General features: G+C 46.4%; 1 protein-coding gene across 1 annotated transcript in view; it reads right to left on the bottom strand.

The window, feature by feature from the left end:
• NFE2L3 (NFE2 like bZIP transcription factor 3) overlaps positions 1-20,650 on the bottom strand; it is a 43,352-nt gene that overhangs the window by 6,717 nt on the left and 15,985 nt on the right. The window contains exons 2-4 of the mRNA XM_073677879.1: positions 4,347-4,511; positions 3,162-3,242; positions 625-726 (exon numbers count right to left, since the gene is read on the bottom strand). Coding sequence (XP_073533980.1) covers positions 625-726; positions 3,162-3,242; positions 4,347-4,511 — 348 coding nt within the window. The remainder of the gene's footprint in view (positions 1-624; positions 727-3,161; positions 3,243-4,346; positions 4,512-20,650) is intronic.

Raw genomic sequence — 20,650 nt, 5'->3', positions numbered from 1 at the left:
GTGTTTGGGGCATTCTATTATCTGTATTATTCAAGGTTTTTTTATCCTTTGTTATTACATATTTACCATACATTAGGCCATTTGCCTTTTACTGCTCTTATATGACATATTATTCCAATAATAAATTAAATTTGTCTTCTTGCAAACACATTTTTTGTAGCTCTCTGAGCTCTGCTGCATTGTATCAATATTACAGACCTGTCTGCCTGTGAGGTGGATGTTGAGAGGAGCCTGCAGATGTGTCAGGTATAATCACACACAGCTCTGCAGTGAGATCAGAGAGGCCATTAATAACAAGCTCTGGGGGCAGAGATATCTTCCAGGCAGCGTCCTCTCCATAGCCTGGAAGAGGTCATTTATATAAAGTGATAGATGATTTCTCCACAACTAGGCATCTGATATGAGGCATACAGGCATCATTCTCCTCAGCTGTCTATAACCTGCATTACCATATTATTAGTTTACATAGGTCAAATATGGAGACAGATTCCCTTTACGTGTTGGTACCTTGCTCTGCAGTATCAGGGCTTTGGAGATCTTTCCTATTCATCCTAACCACACAGACAGGTGTGCATTAGTGAAATAAATAACTAAAAAATGAATAAAGGAATAAAATAATCTTACATTTAAATCAGGCAAAGAGAGGAAATCTTGCCACAATTCTCCTACTGAGTTCCCAGGCCTGGAGGAGGGTTGCACACTTTGAAGAGAATTTTCACTTGTGCCCTTTAAGAAGCAAAGAAAAACATGAGTGACAAGTCCTGCGATAGTGTGAACAACATGTAGAGTCAGAAGATACAATGTTTTATAAAGTCCCATTACGTGGTAAATATTCTACAACACAACAGCATTAGCTAATTAGAGGTTATCTTCTAGCTCATAAACTGATGATACATACGTGGTCAAAATTGTTGGTAGCCCTCGTTTAATGAAAGAAAAACCCACAATGGTCACAGAAATAACTTGAATCTGACAAAAGTAATAATAAATTAAAAATCTATGAAAATGAACAAATGAAAGTCAGTCATTGCTTTTCAACCCTGCTTCCACAGAATTTAAAAAAAAATTAAACTCATGAAATAGGCCTGGACAGAAATAATTGTACTCTTAACTTAATATTTTGTTGAACAACCTTTTGAGGCAATCACTTAAATCAAACGATTCCTGTAACTGTCAATGAGACTTCTGCACCTCTCGACAGGTATTTTGGCCCACTCCTCATGAGCAAACTGCTCCAGTTGTCTCGTGTTTGAAGGTTGCCTTTTCCAGATGGCATGTTTCAGCTCTTTCCAAAGATGCTCAATAGGATTTAGGTCAGGGCTCATAGAAGGCCACTTCAGAATAGTCCAATGTTTTCCTCTCAGCCATTCTTGGGTGTTTTTAGCTGTGTGTTTTTGGTCATTATCCTGTTGCAAGACCTATGACCTGTGACTGAGACCAAGCTTTCTGACACTGGGCAGCACATTTCTCTCTAGAATCCCTTGATAGTCTTGAGACTTCATTGTACCCTGCACAGATTCAAGACACCCTGTGCCAGATGCAGCAAAGCAGCCCCAGAACATAACAGAGACCCCTCCATGTTTCACCCTAGGGACAGCGTTCTTTTCTTGATATGCTTCATTTTTCTGTATGTGAACATAGAGCTGATGTGCCTTGCCAAAAACTTCCATTTTTGTCTCATCTGTCCATAGGACATTCTCCCAGGAGCTTTGTGGCTTCTCAACATGAAGTTTGGCAAATTCCAGTCTAGCTTTTTTATGATTTTTTTTTTTCAACAATGGTGTTCTCCTTGGTCGTCTCTCATGAAGTCCACTTTGGATCAAACAACGACGGATGGTGCGATCCGACACTGATGTTCCTTGAGCTTGAAGTTCACCTTTAATCGCTTTAGAAGTTATCCTGGGCTCTTTTGTTACCATTCGTATTATCCGTCTTTTTGATTTGTCATCAATTTTCCTCCACGTCCATGGAGGTTGGCTACAGTCCCAAGGATATTAAATTTTTGAATAATATGTGCAACTGTAGTCACAGGAACATCAAGCTGCTTGGAGATGGTCTTATAACCTTTACCTTTAACATGTTTGTCTATAATTTTCTTTCTAATCTCCTGAGACAACTCTTTCCTTTGCTTCCTCTGGTCCATGTTGGGTGTGGTACACACCATGTCACCAAACAGCACAGTGAGTATCTGTAGCCCTATATACAGGCCCACTGACTGATTACAAAGATTGCAGACACCTGTGATGCTAAATAGTGGACACAACTTGATTTAACATGTCCCTTTTGTCACATTATTTTCAGCGGTACCATTATTTCTGTCCAGGCCTATTTCATGAGTTTAATTTTTTTTTTAATTCTGTGGAAGCAGGGATGAAAAGCAATGTCTGACTTTCATTTGTTCATTTTCATAGATTTTTAATTTATTATTCTTTTGTCAGATTCAAGTTATTTCTGTGACCATTGTGGGTTTTTCTTTCATTAAACGAGGAGTACCAATAATTTTGACCACGTGTGTAACTTATGTGGGGAAGAAATAGCACCTGCTATGGGAAAAAGATCAAGCTGGTGGATGCACTGTAAAGACCTGGACAATGTCTACTAGCAAACCTTGATTCTTGCCAGTCATAGGGATGGTACTTTGACACATCCCATCAACATAAACATTGTTGCACACTAATAACATCCCATTATGGCAGCGGTATTCTCTAATAGTTGTGACCTCTATTTGTAGGATACTGTGCTCTGCTATACTACAAAAACTGTTCCAAAATGGTCTGAGAAACAAAGACTTTAACTTGTTGACTTGGCCTCCAACTCCCCAGATCTGTTCCCGATGGAGAATCTAAGGATGTGCTAGAAACACAAGTCTCAATCCATGGAGGCTGCTCCTCACACCTTACAGGACTTCGCTGCTACTAACATCTCATTGCCGATAGGTCGGAGCTGTTTTGGTAGCACAAGGACGTCCTACACAATATTGGGCAGGTGCTTTTATTGTTATGGCCTATCAGTGTGTGTGTATACCCATGTATCCAGTGTGTACAGAACAAATCTATAATTGCCTGATATCTTTACACCCATTTTTAGTGGTACAAAAAATTAATTTCACAGAATTTAGTTATAATAACTTTGTCTATAAGCAGCAACAGAAAGTGATTTACCTCCAGCGCGTTTTCAGTCTGCGCCAGCAGTTGAATAAACTCTTCAAAGAACAGAGACGGCTCAGTCGTGTTCCGGTCAATCTGCAAAATTCAAAAGCGTTACCATAACAAAAAATGTCAGCGTGGCCTGTGTGCAGATGGAGTGAAAGCCTAACAACTAAGGCTGTGTTCACACGTCTAGTAATCATCCGTTAGAACGGATCCAGCAGCAATCCTTGACGGAAATGTTGTGCAGACACAGCATTTTTTGTCCGCGTGAAAAAAAAAAAGGATTTCAATAGATTTTTTTTTAACATTTAAGTCTATGGAAAATGGATCTGTTAATTAACCATCCATTTTTTTCTCCCATTTGAAATCTGTTTTTTGATCACTGGATCAGTTCCAAATAAATGATTACTTGAAAGTTCACATGTGCTGTGTAGTACATGTTAAATATTTATTTTTCCATCTCCAGTAAGCAAAAAATGGATCTTTTTCAAATGGGAGAAAAACGGATGGCTAATTAAAGGATCCATTTTCCATAGACTTCACTGTTAAAAAAAATGGATGCAGTTGAAATTTATTTTTTTTGTCAACAAACTGGTGCTGGATCCATTCTAAAGGATGATTACTGGACATGTGAACATGGCCTAAGTAAGCTACTACTCAACAGGTGCAGCAGCATTACACGAATGCACTTCAAAACGGTACATGGGACCCCTTCCACAATTTGAGAGCAGCCAGTCCCAATCAGGGAGGCTCTGTGCACCAGATCTCAGGCACCAGGATGTCGGGTCACGTCTGACGCCAAAAGGACGTCGAGCTTGATCTTGGGAAAAGAGTCAACACCTGCCAGCAAGCTGAAATGTGCCTGATATGTGAATGAAATTCTCTGAAGAAGAACAGCTGAGTGCCAAGTGGTTTCTATCTATCTCACGAGACTAAGTATGATATTTGTATGGTAACACATCTTGTTTTCGATGGGTGCGGGGGACTTCATTCACAGACTATAGACTGCAGGGCGCCTGTAAGATGCTGCTGTCCTTCATCTTTCAGGATATGTCTGGTTATTGGGACCAAATGGATGCTCCTATCACATTCACCAGACTTATAATGAATATGCTATGTGAACACAGACTTATAATGGATTTAAGTTCTCTCTAGTTTCTTAAACTCATCAACACATTCTTCATACTCTGCTCGTACCTCTGCTCCTATGTTATGGCTGTCCCTTGCGCCTGTATTGCTGGGGTCACCTTCTTCACCGCTCTGAGCTACCTCCACCTCGTCCAGGTTGGCCTTCCCATTGTCATTGTCAAGGTAGCTATAGCCGTAGGATTCTTCACTGTATCCCAATTTATCTTCTTGTTTCTGAAATATTGAGGAAAACATCTCTTTACAATGGCCGTATTTAGTGTTTTGTGAGGGAATTACTATAGGATATAAGTACACTCTACTTTGCAAGTACATCTATCATTATCTACAACATTGCCCCAGTGTGTTACTTGATGCACTTCTAAGTGGCAGACATGATACAAATATCATGTTATGACTGCTAAAGCACATTCACACAGGTAGTGTACAAACGAAGGAGACAAATACCAGAACCTAACAGAATCCTGATCAGACTAGAAAAAAACCCTTTCTGACACTGGTCTGTCCCTGCCTGACTGCGGAAGTTGGCACCGTAAGATAATGCAATGGCGCCCCCACTCAACAGCAGCTTACTCTGAATGTCCTTAGCTGCTCCTGGTATTGTACCCTTCATTCCATAAGGAATAAGGAACCCCACACAAAACAACTGCAACCAACTTAAATTACAGCAAAGTGAATGAATCCAAAAAAGTCTTATCACCAGCAGGAAACACCAGCAGGAAACACCAGCAGGGGAAGGTATATAAGGCTGCACCCGAAAGGTGATAGGACAGACAACATAGTAAATTAAAAATACCTGTTACCCAAAACCGACAAGAAAAAAGATAACAGAACTAGTGATGAGCGAGCATGAATTGTTAACCCATTTGGCAAACACGCCCGGGTGCTCGCCGAGTATCTGCTGCGTGCTTGGCATTGATGTTAGTGTCGCTGCGGCTGCAAGTGTCTCGGCCCATTTTGTCAGGCAATCCCCGCATGTTTTGTGGCTGTCTAACAGAGGTGAAACATCCGGCCGCGGGGACTCGAACATGTCACTTGAGCACCCACAATACTCTGCGCACACCCGAGCACCCTCGGCAAACTCGAGTAACGAGCACTTGCGCTCATCACTAATGCTTATGGTTACACAAATAAACATCTGATAGTAAATTTGATACAAATAGGTAACAGCTCAGTAAAAATGTATCCAAATATAGTAATATAACTAGACTACGTACATAATGTGATTATATAACAAGTATTCAGGTTTCATTAGGATAAAGAGAAAATCTGAATGTGTAAATGATAGGACGGGAAAATGCTCTTTCCTCTTTCTGGGTGTCCAGATAATGTTCTTCTCAGACCCATCCTCACCGAGTACAACCAACCGAAAAACTACCTTATGAATTTCATTTTGTAAATTGCACGGTTATCTTTTGAAACCAATGTGTAGTCTGGCAACTCAAGACTCCACATCTGAAGACACTGTGGCTAAGAGAGCCCATGCACATTAGACTAAAGTCAGCTGTACCGGCAGATCTTGTCGGGTTCGGCCAATGGTCTATTGGGTATGGGGGCACCGGCTGAGGATGGTTGTGATAGATGTCGATCACACATGTCCGATTTTGAAATACCGATCATATTTTTATCCCTGAGATAAATACCGGGCCAACGAGTCAGTTGGCGGCTTTCTCACAGAAAGCACGGGAACGCTCGGCTGATTGAGTGCCCCTGTGTATAGGAGAGTTGACTGAGATGGCCGTTGGTTGAAGTATTGTTCAGCCAACAGCCATCTAATGTGTATCTAATGTGTATTGCCGGCCTATAGGTCAATGTTGCTTTCATTAATTGTGGGCATGGAGGGCACTGTAGTGGGCACTGTGGTGTGCCATTACATATAGCAGTGCTACTCTTGTACCAATTTAGCATCAGTAACTTCACAGTAATGTCCTATATGCAACCAGAAAGTCATCTATTGACACTAAAACAGTTTGGGGTCAATTTATCAAGGACTTTAGCAGAAAATTTGTTATGCACATGCCCGGACTGACTGGCGTGTGCGGGTGTTGTGGTTCCACTGGACCATGGACCGGAGAGTGCCTGGAGGGGCGTGACTAAGTATCTGGCCGATCCGACCAAGGTGGCACGACGGCATACGACGCCAGTGCACCAGGGAGAAACCGGGCAGCGGGACCAGGTGCTACTCCAGGTCAAACTCCGGACACGGGGGTTGACCCACACTGGGATTACTGGAACAGGCAGGTTAGGCTGGCACAGACTGGTGGATGTAAGCAAACACGGCAGGTATGCAGATGGGTGGATACAGGCGAGTATGCAGGCAGGGAGGTACTGGCCGAAAGGACGGGCTGGAGCACAGAAAGGTTAAGACCCAGTACAGACTGGGTCACAGAACCGCAGATGCGGTAGACAACCACAGCAGAGAGGGAACGCCCGAAGCGGTGGGCAAGAACAGAGCAGGACGGGGCTGCAGGAGCAGCGAGCACAAGCAGGGCAGGACAGGACTGCCGGAGCAGCGGGCAGAAGCAGGGCAGGACAGGACTGCCGGAGCAGCGGGCAGAAGCAGGGCAGGACAGGACTGCCGGAGCAGCGGGCAGAAGCAGGGCAGGACAGGACTGCCGGAGCAGCGGGCAGAAGCAGGGCAGGACAGGACTGCCGGAGCAGCGGGCAGAAGCAGGGCAGGACAGGACTGCCGGAGCAGTGAGCAAAAGGGTCAGAGCGGAGCAAGGCTGCCGGAGCAGTGAGCAAAAGGGTCAGAGCGGAGCAAGGCTGCCGGAGCAGTGAGCAAGGAGTCAGAGCAGGACGGACAGGGCTCTGTTCACACGGAACAGACAGGAAGGGAAAGGCAGAGCCAGATACCCACAGGGTATTTGCAGTGAAGTAGCAAGTGGACCACAAACTCACAAACGGGAGTACAGAGACAACAAGCAGGAGTTAGGTACGAGTACAGACTCTGCAGAAAAAGGAAAGGAACGGACATAGAGGCAAAACAGGTAAAGGATAGGAGAGAGTTCAGACTGGAACTGAGTGTACGGAAGAGACCGACACTGCAGCGGGATACAGGAGCGGGTCTGGGAATACGGCCCCCAGAGAGGTGGGACGAACAGGCAAGGAGCGTGTTCAGACAGGACAGACAAGATACAGGAACGGATCTAGGTAATCGGCCCCTAGAAGGCGGGAGGAACAGGCTCGGAGCGTGTTCAGACAGGCCTGGAAATACAGCCTCCAGGAAAGGCAGCAGGCAAGAGTACACAGACAGGACTCAGTTCAGACACGGGAACTGATACCGCAAGGCAGGAGACATAGACAGGACTCAGTTCAGACACGGGAACTGATACTGCAAGACAGGAGAAATAGACAGGACTCAGTTCAGACAGGAACAGATACCGCAAGGCAGGGACACAAACAGGACTCTGTTCAGACGGGAACAGATACCGCAAGGCAGAGACACAAACAGGACTCTATTCAGACGGGAACAGATACCGCAAGGTACAGACAGGCAGATCTAGGAATACGGCCCCTAGAAGGCGAAAGAACAGGCAAGAAGCGTGTTCACAAGAACAGACCACAGTTCAGACACAGAACTGGAAAACAGGCAGGAAAACAGGATAGGACCTGGCATGTCAGAGACAAAAAGCCGACTGACAGGACACAATGCTCAGGCGCCATCTTGAGGAAGAAGGTGGTATAAATACCCAAAGATGGACAGCAATAGGCTGAAGGTGCAACAGGGGCGTGTCCGCAGCAGGTACAAGAAACAGGAAGTTCAGCGGGCGTCGCCCAATGCAGCCAAAACAGACAAACAGACAGCAAGGAGGGAAGCCAGAGAGACATTCTGGACTGGAGATCAAGTGCGCGCTCTTGCACAGTGGGAGATGGACCACCATGCAAGGACGCCGCCAGGTATGTTACAGTACCCCGCCCCCTCTTCTTCAGGCCTGCCAGAATCTTCCGCAGGGAATTCGAGGACCAGTCGTTCACTTCAAGGAGATCACTTCCACTGTCCACAGGAAAAATTGATCTCATCTGGTTAGCTAGGATGCTACCTCCTATCCAGCCATCCTTAGCAACAGACGAAACGGGTGGAGTACCAGGAACAGCACACAAGGAAGTCTCTCTCCACATATTTTCAGGTGGCACCCCAGAGGGTACAGGAGACAACTGGAAGTCCTTCACCGGGTTGGAGGGGGACAGAGACTTGGGGGTAATCTCTGCTTCGAGGTACATCTTGTCAAGCTCACAGGAAGAAATAGACGGGTTATCAGGTACGTAATGAGGAAAAGTCACTGTCTCTTTGTTATCTGGTGGTACCCCGGAGAATTCAGGAAACAACTGGAGGTCCTCCGCCGGGTCAGAAGAGTGCAGAGGCTCAGAGAAAACATCTGCTTCAGAGTACACTAGGTCGGACTCACTGGAGGAAGCAGGCGAGGTATCGGGTACCGAGTATAGGAAAGTCTCTGTCCATTCACCACCAGGTGGCACCCCGAAGGGTTCTGGAGACGACTGGAGGTCCTCCGCCTGGTCAGAGGGGTGTAGAGACTCAAGGGTAACCTCTGCTTCAGAGTACACAAGGTCGGACTCACTGGACGAAGCAAGCGAGGTATCAGATCCAGGATATAGGAAAGTCTCTGTCCATTCACCACCAGGTGGCACCCCGAAGGGTTCTGGAGACAACTGGAGGTCCTCCGCCTGGTCGGAGGGGTGTAGAGACTCGGGAGTAACCTCTGCTTCGGAGTACACTAGGTTGGACTCACTGGACGAAGCGAGCGAGGTATCAGGTACAGAGTAAAGGAGAGTCTCTGTCCTTTCGCTACCAGGTAGCACCCCGAAGGGTTCTGGAGACAACTGGAGGTCCTCCGCCTGGTCGGAGGGGTGTAGAGACTCGGAAGTAACCTCTGCTTCGGAGTACACTAGGTTGGACTCACTGGACGAAGCGAGCGAGGTATCAGGTACAGAGTATAGGAGAGTCTCTGTCCTTTCGCTACCAGGTAGCACCCCGAAGGGTTCTGGAGACAACTGGAGGTCCTCTGCCTGGTCGGAGGGGTGTAGAGACTCGGGGGTAACTACCACTTTGGGGTACCGATTGTCAGGCTCACAGGACGAAGCGGACAAAGTATCGAGTACCGAGTGTAGAGAAGTCTCTCTCCATTTGTCATCGAGTGGTATCCCGGAGGATTCAGGAGGCAACAGGGGGTCCTCCGCCAGGTAGTAGAGGTGCACAGACTCAAAGGTAACCACAGCTTTGGAGCATCCTTGGACATGCACACCGGTTAAAGTGGGTGAAGCATCTGATGCCAGGTGCAGGAAGTTCTCCTGTGTGGAGTCTGGATGGGCAGAAGTCTCTTCAGGCAGGAGAACCGGAGCACTACCCACGCACATTACCCGTTGGGGCTTCTCCGGGATACAGGGAGATGAAGCTTCAGCAGGAGCCTCCGGGTTAGGATTATCGAAGACCATTAGAAAGGCCACCAGGAAGGCCATTAGGTCCAGGAGGATCGGATCCTGTGTTTCATATAGGGGGTTGATCCATTCCAAGGCATCACCCGCCAGGTAAGACATAATGAATGCCACCTTAACCCGATCGGTGGGAAAACATAGAGGGTAGAACTTGAAGTGTAGCATGCATTGCTCCACAAATGCACGACTTTGTCTTGGATCCCCATAGTAACGTGGCGGATCCGCAGGAACGAGAGCAGATAGATCCATCTGGACGGGTGCGTAATTCGCCTGGAATTCAGCTGAGAAAAAATTTTTTTATTTATTTATTTATTTTTAATGCATGTATTCGCTGGAAAACTTCTCAGAGAGCGAAGGCCGTGGGGCTCAACGGGAACCATGGCCTGAGCATGCTGTTATGCACACGCCCGGACTGACTGGCGTGTGCGGGTGTTGTGGTTCCACTGGACCATGGACCGGAGAGTGCCTGGAGGGGCGTGACTAAGTATCTGGCCGATCCGACCAAGGTGGCACGACGGCATACGACGCCAGTGCACCAGGGAGAAACCGGGCAGAGGGACCAGGTGCTACTCCAGGTCAAACTCCGGACACGGGGGTTGACCCACACTGGGATTACTGGAACAGGCAGGTTAGGCTGGCACAGACTGGTGGATGTAAGCAAACACGGCAGGTATGCAGATGGGTGGATACAGGCGAGTATGCAGGCAGGGAGGTACTGGTCGAAAGGACGGGCTGGAGCACAGAAAGGTTAAGACCCAGTACAGACTGGGTCACAGAACCGCAGATGCGGTAGACAACCACAGCAGAGAGGGAACGCCCGAAGCGGTGGGCAAGAACAGAGCAGGACGGGGCTGCAGGAGCAGCGAGCACAAGCAGGGCAGGACAGGACTGCCGGAGCAGCGGGCAGAAGCAGGGCAGGACAGGACTGCCGGAGCAGCGGGCAGAAGCAGGGCAGGACAGGACTGCCAGAGCAGCGGGCAGAAGCAGGGCAGGACAGGACTGCCGGAGCAGCGGGCAGAAGCAGGGCAGGACAGGACTGCCGGAGCAGCGGGCAGAAGCAGGGCAGGACAGGACTGCCGGAGCAGCGGGCAGAAGCAGGGCAGGACAGGACTGCCGGAGCAGCGGGCAGAAGCAGGGCAGGACAGGACTGCCGGAGCAGTGAGCAAAAGGGTCAGAGCGGAGCAAGGCTGCCGGAGCAGTGAGCAAAAGGGTCAGAGCGGAGCAAGGCTGCCGGAGCAGTGAGCAAGGAGTCAGAGCAGGACGGACAGGGCTCTGTTCACACGGAACAGACAGGAAGGGAAAGGCAGAGCCAGATACCCACAGGGTATTTGCAGTGAAGTAGCAAGTGGACCACAAACTCACAAACGGGAGTACAGAGACAACAAGCAGGAGTTAGGTACGAGTACAGACTCTGCAGAAAAAGGAAAGGAACGGACATAGAGGCAAAACAGGTAAAGGATAGGAGAGAGTTCAGACTGGAACTGAGTGTACGGAAGAGACCGACACTGCAGCGGGATACAGGAGCGGGTCTGGGAATACGGCCCCCAGAGAGGCGGGACGAACAGGCAAGGAGCGTGTTCAGACAGGACAGACAAGATACAGGAACGGATCTAGGTAATCGGCCCCTAGAAGGCGGGAGGAACAGGCTCGGAGCGTGTTCAGACAGGCCTGGAAATACAGCCTCCAGGAAAGGCAGCAGGCAAGAGTACACAGACAGGACTCAGTTCAGACACGGGAACTGATACCGCAAGGCAGGAGACATAGACAGGACTCAGTTCAGACACGGGAACTGATACTGCAAGACAGGAGAAATAGACAGGACTCAGTTCAGACAGGAACAGATACCGCAAGGCAGGGACACAAACAGGACTCTGTTCAGACGGGAACAGATACCGCAAGGCAGAGACACAAACAGGACTCTGTTCAGACGGGAACAGATACCGCAAGGTACAGACAGGCAGATCTAGGAATACGGCCCCTAGAAGGCGAAAGAACAGGCAAGAAGCGTGTTCACAAGAACAGACCACAGTTCAGACACAGAACTGGAAAACAGGCAGGAAAACAGGATAGGACCTGGCATGTCAGAGACAAAAAGCCGACTGACAGGACACAATGCTCAGGCGCCATCTTGAGGAAGAAGGTGGTATAAATACCCAAAGATGGACAGCAATAGGCTGAAGGTGCAACAGGGGCGTGTCCGCAGCAGGTACAAGAAACAGGAAGTTCAGCGGGCGTCGCCCTATGCAGCCAAAACAGACAAACAGACAGCAAGGAGGGAAGCCAGAGAGACATTCTGGACTGGAGATCAAGTGCGCGCTCTTGCACAGTGGGAGATGGACCACCATGCAAGGACGCCGCCAGGTATGTTACAAAATTGATTGAAATGTTGTCAATTATTTCTTTTTGCATCTCAAAGTTGAGTAAAAATTGTACAATTTTTGGCGGTTTTATGTCAGACCCTGCCAGCTTTGCCAACTTTTTGAAAAGTAGGCAGAACTTGGGGCCAAGCACGTCCGACAAATTCATAATAATTTACAACTGAAATTGAAGCCAGACTCTGCCTGGTATACACTTCTGGATGTGGCGCACAATAGATGAAAGATGCACCACACCAAATTCATTTAAGAGGCATATTCCTATTAATGAATTTGGCACAACTGACTATGGTGCTTACTTCATTAAGGTATAGAAAACGCTAATCGTAATATGGGCCTTTTTCAGTGATTTGTTACACAACAGATGGTTAGAAATTTTGGACAAAATTCTTAAAAAGTACTGTGATTGGGTTGACTTATTTAACTAATATAATCAATTGGTCAACTATGGTGCAGAATGTGGAACAAGAGGTGGCAATGAAGGGTGGTCACCCTGAGAGGCCGAATCTTCAACACATAGATCCCTTCCCCCAGCAGCTTATGGGCTTTAACATTTGTTCTCTTTTCCACCAGCTATCATCTACTGTTCTGTCCTTCTCTCTCTGTTCTCCTGCCAAACACAACCCACCAATTACCTAAACTACAATACATGCAGCGACAAACACGAAGTGACCAGGTGCACAGCAGGATTTAGAGTATATTTTTGGAATAATAAATTACATTTATTACACATCCATTGCTGTCAGTTTGGTCACGATCTGGTTATCAATTTGTCCATATTTTCGATTTTTTTTCTTCCCCATTATACATTTTTGAAAGAGCATTGAAAGTGATACCATCCCTTATAACAATGACTATCATATAAAAATCTAAATAAAAGAAACTAAAGAATGTGTTCTAATTCCATGGTTTCCAGTACATAAATGGATACTCTTATGACGCCCATATATCCTAATAGGACATATGGAAAGAGTTTACCAAGTTGAAACAACCTTTTAGTAGGTTATAATAATATTAACCCCCCCAAAAATGCTGATAATTACAGCAAATTCCCCAAACAAAACTATGAATTTTGTTTTGGGAAATATGAGGACTAGAGCTGAAAATGTGCCGATACTTTAGTGGAAAGACAGGAGAGATCATGAAACTAGAAGATCAGAAGACTCTCTGCTTAGGTATTACAGGTAACTTAATCTTTAGGAGGAGGGTGGAAATTTGCACATCACAAGCCCCCCATGATTAGCACACAGCAGATGTTAAGTTGCCTTCTAAGCCTATTGTTCTTGGGTATTCTGCAGCAGCTGCTCCCATGTCAAGGAGACAGCTGTCCCTCCAGCCCGGCTTCCTGTCCTACCGGGGAGGGAAGGTTAGTTAAAAGATTCTACAAAGAAAAGTTTGTATCTCATGAAACAGAGAAAGGCAGGACATACACCCATCCAGAGAGCGGGTTTAGGTTACTTTGTTACCTATACAGAAGAACCAGGTGTAGGAATGGTGACAAATGGGTGATACCAGGACTCAATGTGAAGAGAAATGATACCTCAATAGTCATACAGACTAAAGCCCCCCGATACAATTTATATAGCTATTGGGTAAATGATGGTTCGGCAGCTATCTCTCCTTTACCTCCCATACACAATAGCACTTTTTCTGCTGAGCACTTTTATGACAGTTGCTGCCAGGCATCTATGCCAGCGGCCTATCTCTTAGAGATCAAAACGAACGGCAGTCCGAAATTAGACTCATCCTCTGTCGGGAGAGATTCGGGACATTGAACTATCGGCAGAACCCACAGATATCGGTGGTTTAATCTGACATTAGTCTATTGTGTATGGGGGGCTTAAAGCTGGTCGTACACGAGACAGCTGTCGACTAACAAATATCTCTCCCGACTCCCGTAACTTGGCCAAGCATTAAGTTTTCAATAGGTAGAAGGGAAAAAGTTGTTGCCTAACTCCACTGGCAGCAGCTTATCTGCTCTGAAAACAAAAGGATCTGCAATTTAAGGGATCTACAATTTATCAGCTAGTGTTAAAGAACCCTAAACGCCCCTATACACTTTATCTAAAAGTATGATGTGTATGGGGGCCTCATGACTCTTCTGACAGATACTGTCAGGAGAGTTAAAGGGAACCTGTCACCTGATTCATGCCGCCCAAACCGCAGGCAGCATTAAGGCCCCGTCACACTTAGCGACGCTACAGCGATCCCGACAACGATACGACCTGTCAGGGATCGTTGCTGCGTCGCTATGTGATTTCTGGTGAGCTGTCAAACAGGCAGGCTCACCAACGATCAGGGGAGCAGCGACATCGTGGAAAGAATCTTTCCACGATGTCCTGCTCCTGGTTACCAGCCTGCTTCTTGGTAACCATGATAAACAGCGGGTTACTAGGGGCACACCTGCACTTAGTAACCCGCTGTTTATCATGGTTACCACTCTGCTACGGTGAGTGTAACCTCCTGCTCACCGTAGCAGAGTGGTAACCATGATAAACAGCGGGTTACTAGGTGCACGTGTGCCCCTAGTAACCCGCTGTTTATCATGGTTACCAGCCTGATCGCTGTGTGATGTGTGCTGACCAGTGGGAGGGCAACGACCAAAAAATGGTCCAGGACATTCTGCAGCGATCAGTGACCTCACAGCAGGGGCCTGATCGCTGCAAAGTGTCACACATAGCGACATCGCTGGTGAGGTCGCTGTTGCGTCACCAAAACCGTGATACAGCAGCGATCTCGCAATGTGAGACGGGGGCTTTAATCAGAGAATGACTGCATAATTGCTGCCAGGCATATTTTTCTCTGAAACACTCTGGCATTTCAGAGAAGGTATACTGTAAAGATCCTGCCGGGCACGATCGACAAAGACCTGGCTAGTCCGGCTCTGCCTCGGCCGGCTCTTCCCAGTGCCGCTGCTGGAGATCAACGGGTCTCTTGCACAGTGAGAGATCCTTCAATCATCTCTAGTAGCACTGCGTAGATCCGTTCGGGGGCATAGGCAAACTAGTAGTCTCCTGCTATGATCCCCACAGTGTATTTTCTCTGAAATCCCCCTGCATTTTGCATTTCAGTGAAAAATATACCTGGCTGCAATCGTGCAGCCAGGGTCTGATTCCTGTTGCCCCCAGTTTGGGCTGTATGAATCTGGTGACAGGTTCCCTTTAACTTTCCTGACAATATCTGTCAGAAGAAGAGTCATGAGACCCCCATACACATCATACTTTTAGATAAAGTGTATATAGGGGGGTTTAGAGTTTTTTAACAGTAGCCGATAAATTGCAGGCAATGAGCGCCGATCAACGATATAGAATGTCAATTGGCGCTCGTTTCATTTACTTGCAACATTATCTGGGGTGGTGGGTGGTGAGTACAAGCAATTCTTTGTGTGATCATTTGCCCCCACACACATTACATTATTGTCGATATCACATCCAGTGTTTAGATTAGGTGAAGAGCTGCTGACAAAGGGGGTTTCCAGTACTATTATATTGACCTTTCCTACATCAATATTATAGTGCTGGAAAACCCCTTTAAACCTATGGAAAGTTATGAGATAAGTGTTATGTAGACGTAATGCACAGTACTGATGTGGGATGCCGAAGACACCTTATTCAGGACGAGTACTCGAGGACGCGAGTATTATTGCGGCACTATCTGGCTCTAGCATCATATAAGCCACAACTGAGAGTGGATGAAAGAAGCTGGAGCTAATCTGATGTTCCCCTACCTTACACTGAAAGCGTTATATTGGTTAGAATGCGGCAGGATCATATTTAGGCCACATTCACACCTCTGAATTTTAATGACAATACAAGCAATGGCCACGGCTCTCCTGGCCTAAACTGAACAGCCTGATAGGCATGTATAGTATGAGGCTGTCAAATTCGGGTCCGGAGATCCGTGTAATGGGCCGCAAGACACAGATGTGTGATTCCAACCTCAGGATACGTATATGTGGCATCTTTAAGATGCTGGTTGAGCCGCTCAGGAATTACTAGGCCAAGCTGTTTCAGGAAAAAGTCAGTGGTCTTTTTCGTGAAGTGACTTCACGTATAAGGAGCAGGCGGATTCCAGACATCCAGACAAAGGCTCCTGAAGAAGGAACATGTTATTTCTTTTAACCACTTCATGATTTCCGAAACTCAAAGTAGTTAAAAGAAGTGACAAAAGAATAAACATGTGCACAGCAATGTTGTTTTTACATTTTTGTGCTTTATGTTCATTTTTTGTGGGTGGAATCTGCCTAAATTATATTCCTCCAGGGTTAGCTGTGGCAGAAGGTCTACTCAAATCGTAATATTACATGGCGGGTCAATGCCTGGGGTGAAATCCTAGCATGAGCTGGGAGATACAACTTCTGTCCTTCAAGGCTGTAGTTTACTATTACATTAAGGTGGGTAACGGCCCAGGAACATTGTGTGCCCAATAATTCAGGCAATAGAGGCGGCAAAAACCTGTTCTGAAATACATACACATCTAAGGAGGGAGGCACAAAATAACAAATCTGACCTTAGGTACAATAGGAAATTATGAAGCAACTACATGAGTAATTACAGGGCAGTACAGTCATAATAGATAAAAACATGTCTGTATTTAATAATTAGAAACTCCTTACCATAAATTACACAGTAATGTAATGGGATCAAGTAATCAGAGGGTATAATTATTATTACCTTAAAAGGTTCTGGATTTTTTGGGACATTTAGAACTGTTGCAGCTTGGACTAACTAAGAAACACCCTTGATGTCTGAGCAAAAATTTGCAAGTCGAAAGCAAACAGACAAAAAAGCAAAAATACAAGCTGAAAATTAGCCAATAAGTCACAGCAACTTGTGATCTTTGTGTAACGTCGGATCTTCTATATGCGACAATCGCAAGAAGTGAAAATCATTTCAGGTCTTGTTGCTCACAACCACCTATAAAACACAGAGGTTGCACAATTCCAGAGACCTGCATGACCAAAAGTCTCTGTTGGAGACGCAACTTAATTAGGGCTAAGCTGCTGTACAAGACACAGTAAAAAGGACAATGAGGTCTTGAATTATTTGGAGAAGCTGCTTTGTCCTGCTGATCACTAGGGGTTCTGAGGGTTCGACCACCACAGATCACCATTAAAAGCCTATTCTAATGGATATAGGGACGGTATTACCATTAGGATCCTCACAGATGCACATAATCATGGCTTCCCTGACTGTCAGACTATGCTATAGGCTTCATTCAGACGTCCGTGAGTCAATAATAATAATTATAATAATGATTTTTATAGCGCCAACATATTCCGCAGCACTTTCCAATTTTAGGTTGGACTTATACAAACAATACAGAATAAGCATAACTCATATCAAAAGCAGTGAGGGCCCTGCTCGCAAGCTTACAGTCTATGAGGAAATGGGGGAGACACAAAAGGTAAAATGTACATATATTGAATAATGCAGCCTTGATATACTAAATAGGATAAATAATAATACATGGACTGGTCACCAGCCAGTATGTGTACAGTCCTGACAGAGGCTATTAAGTACATGGATGGTATGAACCTGAAATTGAAGAAGATTTTAATATGGGGGAAAACTGGGACGGACTGATAGTGTGTTGAGGCGATACGCCAGTCTAAAGAAATGGGTTTTTAGGGTCCGCTTGAAACTGTGGGTATTGGGAATTACTCAAACTGTCCTGGGTAGTGCATTCCAAAGAATTGGCGCAGCACACGAGAAATCTTGGAGACGGGAGTGGGAAGTTCGGAGTCAAGTACATGTTCTAGCCATGTTTTCCACTGATAGAACATGCACCCATTTTTTTATTTTATTTTAGATAAGAAAAATCACTCATGTCTGAATGAGACCTTACATTATTTGGATTGCGTTAGAGGAGCCCCAGTCGTAGTACCTGGTTGCAGCCACTATGCAGCTGACGGAGCACAACTGAGCACATCCGACTGCCGCCGGCACCGGCTGAGGATAGACATCACTATATACCGTATTTTTCGGACTATAAGACGCACCTAGGTTTTAGAGGAGGAAAAAAAAAAAATAAGCAAAAAATGTGGTCATGATGCACTTTTAAGGGGGAGGGGGTCTTCTGCTGACACTGGTATAGGGGTAATGTCTCCCAATTCTGACAATATCCCCCATCCTGGTATATATGCCCCCCCCTTTCCTTTTATACGTGGTCCCCATCCCCATCCTGGTATGCCTGGCATCCCTCCATCCTGGTATGCATGGCACCCCTCATGCTTATCCTGGTATGCATGACACCCCTCATCCTTATCTTGGTATGCATGGCACCCCTCATCCTTGTCCTGGTATGCATGGCACCCCTAATCCCTATCCTGGTATGCATGGCACAGCAATCCCCATCCTGGTATGCATGGCACAGCAATCCATATCCTGGTATGCATGGCACCCCTCATCCCTGTCCTGGTATGCATGGCACCCCTAATCCCTATCCTGGTATGCATGGCACCCCTAATCCCTATCCTGGTATGCATGGCACCCCTCATCCCTATCCTGGTATCCATGGCACCCCTCATCTCTATCCTGGTATCCATGGCACCCCTCATCTCTATCCTGGTATGCATGGCACCCCTCATCCCTATCCTGGTATGCATGGTACAGCAATCCCCATCCTGGTATGCATGGCACCCCTCATCCCTGTCCTGGTATGCATGGCACAGCAATCCCCATCCTGGTATGCATGGCACAGCAATCCATATCCTGGTATGCATGGCACCCCTCATCCCTGTCCTGGTATGCATGGCACCCCTCATCCCCTATCTTGGTATGCATGGCACCCCTCATCCCTATCCTGATATGCATGGCACCCCTCATCCCTGTCCTGGTATGCATGGCACCCCTCATCCCTGCCCTGGTATGCATGGCACCCCTAATCCCTGTCCTGGTATGCATGGTCCCCCTAATCCCCATCATGCTGCAAATTAAAAAAAAAATAAACACTGCTACTCACCTTTCTTCTCTCCTACAGCGCTGCGTCCTGTCTGCCCACACTGATCTCACCATGTGAGCCGCTCATGACATCACTGCCATGCGCGGCTCACAAGGAGAGATCAGCTGCCGGAAGTCACTGCTCCCCACGCTGGGACTGTGTGCGCGGGGAGCAGTGACTTCACTCTCCTTCATAGCCGGCACACAGCGGAGCCGCGCTGCGGCTCCTCCTGCTGCCTGCTATCTCATGTGCCCGCTCATTAAAGGGCATGAATATTCACCCCCTCCCCACGCCCATGGGCGTGGAGAGAGGTTGAATATTCATGCCCTTTAACAGCGGGCACAGGCGATTCCGGCAGCAGCAGAAGCCGCAGCGCGGCTACACTGTGTACCGCTATTAAGGAGCATGAATATTCAGTGCTCCCCACATATTCATTTTCTTTAGCAGCGGGGACAGTGTAGGCTGCAGCAGGCGGCTGCTGCCTCCTGTGCTCCGCTCCTCTGCCGCAACTGCTCCCCCCACACCCCACATAAATATACACCCCCCTCCTCAACATTCGGACTATAAGACGCACCCCCCATTTTCCTCCAAAATTTTGGAGGAAAAAGTGCATCTTATAGTCCGAAAAATACGGTAAGTCCTGAACAACCCCTTGAACACTTTGTTTCAGATTATTCTTACAATCACAGAGGAATGGCAAAACACAGAAATGAAAACATTTCCAGTGTTTTTATATAATTGATAATGTTAGCATTTACTTTAACAGAGACATTCGGAGAGGTGAAATCTTCAAAACTGATGTTCTTGAAAATATTACTGCCTACAAACAGGGCACAACCGCTCAGTGCCATACACTGTCCACAAATAGTCATCTGATGACCTACATGCCAGGATAAATACCAGTCAATATCTCACTACACCTGCATATTAAATTATCAACACAAGTCAATAACTTAACATTGAGATCTAAGCCTTGGGAAATAAAAGGTTCAAGCAATGACAGGTCACTCGAGATGAGAAAATCATTGGCCGTTCTTCTGGATGATGCTTTTATACCAATACGCTGCCAGCAATTGTACTTTGGAGAACAGCTGTCATATAACAATGTGAGTAATGAAGGTGCAAAACATAATTCACCGTGAAAAGAGTGACACTAACTGATTCACCCCACAAGTAGCTCCCTCCACTGATAGCACAGTTTGTACAATAGCAAATTTGTATCTTTCTAAATATTCTTCAGGATTCTTTAAGTTAAGATTAGAAATAGCAAAATAGTTTTTTTTTACTGATGTGTGTACATATACACATCTATTACATTAAAATCTATATAATTATTTCTAATCTTGACCTAAAGAATCCTGAAGAATATTCAGAAAGATATAGACTTGCATCGGCCATACACATTAAAGGGATTGTAATGGGTGCCGCATTCACCCTTGCACATGAAATAAGCAGGCTGATCTCCTCTGGACACTCTGCATAGGAACGTTGTCACCTTCATGGTGATACATTTTTCTATATTTACTATGGGAAGACCTGTGGTGGATACATCATAGGGAGTACAGATAGTTAAAAAAATACAAC

Source organism: Phyllobates terribilis, unplaced genomic scaffold (genome assembly GCF_046119375.1).
Source record: "Phyllobates terribilis strain yellow unplaced genomic scaffold, ASM4611937v1 Scaffold_4__5_contigs__length_816908805, whole genome shotgun sequence".
NCBI lineage: Eukaryota > Metazoa > Chordata > Amphibia > Anura > Dendrobatidae > Phyllobates > Phyllobates terribilis.
The sequence above is the reverse complement of the archived record's forward strand: the minus strand, read 5'-3'. Positions and strand labels throughout refer to the sequence as shown.